The 6,671-nt window shown below is 37.5% G+C and overlaps 1 protein-coding gene across 1 annotated transcript; it reads right to left on the minus strand.

Moving 5' to 3' along the window:
- Nucleotides 1-2,637: 2,637 nt before the first annotated feature.
- On the minus strand, nucleotides 2,638-6,272 carry LOC135942878 (receptor-type tyrosine-protein phosphatase kappa-like). The gene is made up of 14 exons (XM_065489219.1): nucleotides 6,016-6,272; nucleotides 5,650-5,960; nucleotides 5,437-5,601; nucleotides 5,247-5,381; nucleotides 5,054-5,194; nucleotides 4,874-5,001; nucleotides 4,674-4,809; nucleotides 4,510-4,611; nucleotides 4,328-4,457; nucleotides 4,058-4,266; nucleotides 3,892-4,005; nucleotides 3,694-3,839; nucleotides 3,495-3,630; nucleotides 2,638-3,123 (listed from the first exon to the last, which is right to left on the minus strand). The coding sequence occupies exons 1-14, from the start codon at nucleotides 6,191-6,193 to the stop codon at nucleotides 3,049-3,051; spliced, it is 2,106 nt and encodes a 701-aa protein (XP_065345291.1). The 5' UTR covers nucleotides 6,194-6,272; the 3' UTR covers nucleotides 2,638-3,048.
- Between the last annotated feature and the right edge of the window lie 399 nt (nucleotides 6,273-6,671).

Consider the following 6,671-nt stretch of genomic DNA (forward strand, 5'->3'; position numbering starts at 1 on the left):
TCCAATCTCTTGGTCCTTGTAAATAAATCTCTATCCACGACTATAAAATAAATCTCAACAGCATTTTTTTTTGTTTGAACCTCTGCTCACTCAGCGTTTTCCGTGAGCTATGAGCTCACCAGGTCCCAATAACAATGCCAAGCGGATACTAATGGAGCCGCAAAAGAGCTTGAGCCTAATGTGGCCATCTTTTCGCCTCCCCGCACCGAGGTCTTTTATTGAAACGCCAGACATTTGTCCCTAAAGCCACTTGATAGGTGCGAAAACCACCAATTGGCGAGTCGGCGCCGAAACACGGTTCCCACTGCTTACCGCACCTGAAAAAATTGATAAAAATACAAAGCTGTTTTGGACTCCAGTGAACTTTTGCATATTAAAATATGAAATAAATTACGCAGTCTCCTAAATAATTAAAAATGATTTAAACTCCATCAATATTTGTTTTCTGTCTAATTAATATATTAACTTTGATTTCAGGTATTGCTTGGTTAGCGAATCAGGCTTGAAGAGAGGAATCCATCGCTGATATTAAAATTTTTAACTTTAATGCACCGGCTATTTAATATTTAGTCCAAAATGTCCTGAGTGCTTAATCGTACTGGCTACCTTTTGGCGTCTTTTCACTCGATGCAGACTGTTATGCCAAGCATTACTACGGCGCAGGTGGCATAACAACACAGCGAAAATCGCCAGTTTTTAGCTTACATTATAGAGTTATCAAAAAACCCTGATCACGTTATATTTAATAAAAAAGAATTAAAATCAGTGTCCTATTGTGCAGAGAACACAGCTCGCCGCGTCCCAAGGACCCTTTTTAGTCTTCGATGTGCATCTGATATTGCTGCTTGCCGAATCTCTGCGCGGCGATAATTAGGACCAAAACAACTTAAAACAAAATATATGGATGAGAATCCAAGAGCGGTTCTTGCGTGATTTTTTACGCACGCCCAGCATCGCACCGAAGTCAATACATTATTGTCAAGCACAAAAAGCGGTCGGCTGCAAAGGAAAATTCTGATCTGCGAGAGACACTGTTTTAATTGTGAAGCAGCGCGCCCCCTTTTGATGCACGGACTAAACACCCTCGGAGGGTGCTGCGTTGCAAGCTCGTCTTTATGTTACAGTTGAAGCGATAGCGCTTTAGATCTAACAAATCGTGCTACACCGCTGTTAACTATTTATTTGATGAATTAATTAATTAATTTTATGGCTGCACCTCCCCAGGACGGCACGCGACGATTGCTTGGGTTTGGCTCTAAAATTCGCCACTTTGCCGATTTTTTTCTCGGAAAAATCAGAAACGGGTCCGTTGCAGTTGCCAGATTTGTACAAATTTGATGTGTAGAATTTGAATCGTGTGAAGAATTTTGACTTCTGAAATAATTTTAAAATAAAGGGCAAATTTTGATCAAATATTTAAAATTTAACAAACACACAGGAATTGGTTTATAAGTTAAAATTAAAATATACTAGGTGGAAGAAAAATGTTACCTAGCCAAATTTAATCATGTTTTTCTTCTCTCTGTGCAGAAGTGTCGCATTTGAATTCGAGTCGTGTGCCCAGTCTTCGAGAGGATCGTAAATCTCCGGGCCAGGTAAAAAGAACGAAGCCTCTCGAACGTTTAAAAAACTAAATATAATTTTCCTCGCAGTTCCACGGAGGCGAGGAGGAAGAAAAGCAACAAATTCGTCACTCCTCTGTCAGGGCTAGCAGAAGAAGAGCAGCTTGATGGCCATTCCCTCCACCTGCTTGCCAGACGAATGTAGGCAAAAGGTCTGTTGTGTTTGTGTCAAGACGGAAGCAAAGAATCTAGTCAGTTTTTTATAATTCCACTTAAAAATTGTACAATGTTAATAATAAAACCACATAAACATTTCACAATTCACAATGTATTCGACTGGCATATATTTTTTACCGAAATTTCCTTGATTATTTTAAAATAATAAATTTTACTGAATTAAGTTAAGCAAGAAATCATCGGTAAATTTATTTCTGTCCGAGAATTCAATAAAAAATTATCGGGATTAATTTTAAAAATCAATCCCTCGGCCAGTTATGGGATGACTATAATTAAAAGTCATCACTGGAATTATTTCATAAATAAAACGGTTTCTTCATTTGAGGTTCCCGTAGGTGTCAAATGATTCTAAATACATGAACGACACGCCCAACATTGTGAATTTTTCTCAACCACATCAGCAAAAGGCGAGCGCTGGCGCTATAAAAAAGCGACAAAAGCAACCAAAGTTATGACTTATTTATATTGCGCCACTTTCCTTATGCGGTCTTTTTTATCGTTTCCACTTTGTGAAAAACGCAGGCCTGAGTGTATTATGAGAAGACAGGATTAATGTAATTCACGCATGGCTGAAAATATTCATAAATCTTCTCCAAAAATTAAAATAACGCACATCCTCTTCACACTGTTGATATAAAGCCTAACCCAGAGAGCACTTTTGATTGAAAAACACCAAGGAGATATTTTTCTAGACAGGATACAGACTTCTCTGATTGGAACTTGCAATTTATTTTAATTTTTTGCTTAGGTATCAAAGTAAAAATTAACCAGCTTAATTATGCTCGAATAAACATACTATTTATTTTGATATCAATAATACAATTAAGATTGTCCCTGTTAAAACTGCGATTCAACAAATAATTTTACGTACAGATCGTGCAAAACCATATTTTCAGGGCCATTAAAGGTTTTTGACTGGTTATGTTTCAAACTGATTAATACAAATTTAATTACTATTCGTGGATTAATAAAATGCAGAACACTGATTTAAATGCTCAAGGATACACTTAATAAATAGAAAGATATGAAACACAGTAATTATAATGTCTGCGTGTACAAACGATAGGAGTGTTCATGCTTTAATTAAACATCAATTAAAATTAATTAAAATTATCAGCGTCTCGCGATTCAAATTTTGTTAACCTCTATATAATCTAATACATTTTTTATGCTAACATCCTAAATATTATTGCACTAAAAGGTGTTCCATATTGAAGCAAATACATAAATGGGAAAAGTAAAAGGAATCCTACTTGAAGTTTCCGTAGGTATCAAATGAGACCAAATAGTTTTGGGCAGTTTCGTACACAAGTTCGTACTGCATCTAAAAAAAAAACAAAGAAAGGAGGTAAATAATAAAATACATCGTGATAATTGTATTTCCGGCATCAGCGTGCACCGACAACAGGGTACCAGCTGCCAATTTTAATTTCTGCAGCGTCGAATTTTCAGAGATGACCTACTATGCTAAATTCAACTTTGCTAAAAAGACCTTTTACGCTTCATACAAAATTTAATTTTTTTTTACAAATCATTATTGAATTTTTCAACGATGTATAGGATAAAAAATTGAAAGCCGGAAGCTCTCTATGGCCGGCGCACGCGATTTATCGCGGTTGCCGCGATAAAATAAGAAATTCCAAACACACTTCGATTTATCAACAGAAAATGAAAAAAATTATTTAAAAAACTTACTTCTGAGGAAAGAAACGCCGGTCTCGATTTCCTCAGAGTCCGAACCGCCAGTCCGACGTCGACCTTGTTCTCCAACTTGATTTTTTCGATCACGAAACCAATGCCGAGGAAAAGGCCGCAGGCCGTCACTCCGTCACTAATCAGAGAGGGATTTTAATTTATTTTTTGATCAATTTGCTAAGGGAAATTCGTCACTTACTGGCAAACAACGGCGATGACGTCTTTATCATTGGTCATTTTCAAACTATCCCAGAGCTCAATGAGCAATTCCGTGTTTGGCGGGGTGACCTTCCCAGGCTTCCAGTCGTAGGCCCATTTCACGCTCACATTTTTGCATATTCCCCTCTAAATTTTTTTTTATTTTATCAATAAAATAGACCATGCATAAAGAGGTAACCGTATTAAGTTGGACATTCATAGTTTTGAACTTCTTTCCATCATTAAAATCATCCAAAATAACTTCGATTTCGCCAAAGATAAATCGGCGTTCTTTCGACGGAAGAAATCCGCCCTTAAAAATAACATTAAAAATCTGAAAGATAAAAACTAGCAAATTTATTAACTTCTGAAATATGCGGCTCGTTGAGGACGACGATTTCTTTGACTTTGAACTGGTCGATCATCCTCCAAAAATCCTCAACTGTATTTTTCATCGGCACTTGCGTCGCGATAAATTGTTTGGCTTTCTGATATCCGTCTACGGTGACGGCGTTGATAAAACTCATAGTCACTACGTTTTCGTAAGGAAAAAGTCGAACGATGGCGCTTGACGCTATAGGAGTTGAATTGTTAAAAATGTGCAAATTAATTGGTAAGCAGAACTTTTTTCTTACACGAAATAAATTCTGGGTATCTGCACTTGTCTGTTTCGTTTTTTACAGGCGTTTCCACCCTCTGAAAATCTCTCTCGCAGATTTCCTTCAGTTTAGAAAACCTCTCCTTCAGGTCCTTCTTGTTGTTTCCCTACAAGAACGTTCAAATTAATTTCAATATTAAATATAATTAATTACATTACCTTTAGATTGTTGTACTCCTCAGTGAACTTGTCACAGCTGATTTCAAACTTTGGATTTGCAAAAATCTCCAAGAGCACCAGATGTGCGAATTCGTATTGTTTCTGCGAAGTTATTTTTTATAATTTTTCCCTTCTAAACTTTGCACATTTTTCTTTTTTTTTACCAAATTGTCGACTAAGTTAGCTCTCTGAGACCGCATTCGAGTGAAAATACTGGTGATGTCCATGCGGCCGTGTGATTGAACCATTCGAATGCAAGCATCGATCAAAATCACCGTTCCTGTCCTTCCCACTCCAGCACTGAATAAGTTTTGAATAATATTTTCTAGTTCATCCCTCTTACTGGACATGTTAAGGAAAATACCTGCAGTGAACCAATATCGGGTGGTTTTTATCTTGACGTTGAATTATTTTCTCAACAAATAAAGCCATTGACTGTGGATACAGCGGCACTCCGTGGTCAGGCCAACTCGTGTAGTGAAGTTGTTGAACCTTGAGCAGATTAATTATTGATTAATTTGTAATAACTAACCTATTTATTTACGAGTCTGTTAGTATTATCGCGTGAAACTGATAAAGTTCTCGTGACAAAGTCGGCGTTGATTTCCTCATTAATGGTGCGAACACAAATGCGACCGTGTCTCTTTTCCTGGTTGTTGTCGGGCCAGTATTTTTCACACTTTTTCTGGTAGGGATTCTTAAGAAAATAATTCTCTCAGCTTTAAGAATTACTATACCTTTCCTCCTTCAACTAGATTGGTTACCATAACAATCAACGACACATTTTCCTGCCAAACCATTCGCCAAAAATCATTGAGAGTGTTTGCCGTTGGTCCTTGGCTCGCAATATAAGCTTTTGGCCGCTCATTACCCTTCGAAATCAGTTACATTAATTAAATATTAGATTGATAAAACATTGATTATTACGTCCACGTAGTTGGCGTTGATGTAGTCGGAGTGAACATCTCCAGCAAGAAGCTCCAGTTTCACTCGGGAAGAGTCGTAAGCGGCCAAATTCGCGTAACGGTTCTTGCTTTTATTTTCCGGTCTGGATCCGCAATCCCAGGACTGAGTTTGACCTCGCGGGAATTTCTTAATATTTAGATTAAATTTTAACCGAATGCAGAAATTTGAATTTACCTCGAACTGCTCCTTGAGGAAGTTTCCTGCAAAGGCTGATAGCAAGTACCGTTCAATCTCGGTTGAGTTGGAATCTTTTGGCCTATCTCCTATTACGACAGCTTGAGCTTCTAACGGTGGCAAAGCCTGTATTTCATTTCTCCGATTATCCGAGTTATTGCTGAAGTGGACGCTGGGTTGTTCGTTAATTGGCCGAGTTTTCTTCCATTTCCGTAAATAAAACCAAACTGCGAAAGTTGCGAGCGCGGCCAAAATCACCAATGTTATTATAACTGAGGTGAGCACAGAATTTGATTGGTTTTCTTGTTTTACTGAAATATCTTGGTTAAGTTTTTCCCATATAAAATACATAATTAATAGGCTCACGTTTGGATTGACAGTTAGCACATGTGTAGTTCCTATAAAATGTCAACGATTCTGTCATTTTAAGCTTTATTTTGTGTTCTCCGCATTTGCAGTTAGTAACAGATTTCTGAAAGTCGATCTCGTCTAACGGTTCGTCCAAAACTTTAACAGTGTCATTGTAGAACACCGTCAGCCACATTGGTCGGCACAGTTCCTCTTTTGCGGCAGAGCTGACATTCAAGCTGATGGAAAACGTGTTGCTCTTGGTTCCTTCTACCACAATAAATGCATCATCTGTGTTTCATTATGTTTAATTAGTCTAATTAATTTAAAAAGATAAAACTATCTTTCCAAGAGGCCTGCAATTAGTTGTAAAATCGAGCGCTTGTCCAGGAAAAAGATTTTGAGGGTATTTCTCTGCGCCTGACTCAAAAAGGACAAATCTTATGTTGTAATCGGTATTTGGCCTCAAATTTGAAAGGGTAAACTCCTTTTGGTTGCTTTGAATCAACTCTCCGCTTGCATTTCTCCATTGTGGTTCTGCTTTCTAAAAGCAATTGATTATTTTAACGTGCACAAATTAATTTTAAATTTTGGTCTCACGTACTTTCTTGTATTGAATCAAGATTTGGTTCCCTCTTGCTTTTCCCCTTAAACTCGCAGCCAGGTCCAGAACG

The sequence above is a fragment of the Cloeon dipterum genome, chromosome 4 (genome assembly GCF_949628265.1).
Source record: "Cloeon dipterum chromosome 4, ieCloDipt1.1, whole genome shotgun sequence".
Lineage (NCBI taxonomy): Eukaryota > Metazoa > Arthropoda > Insecta > Ephemeroptera > Baetidae > Cloeon > Cloeon dipterum.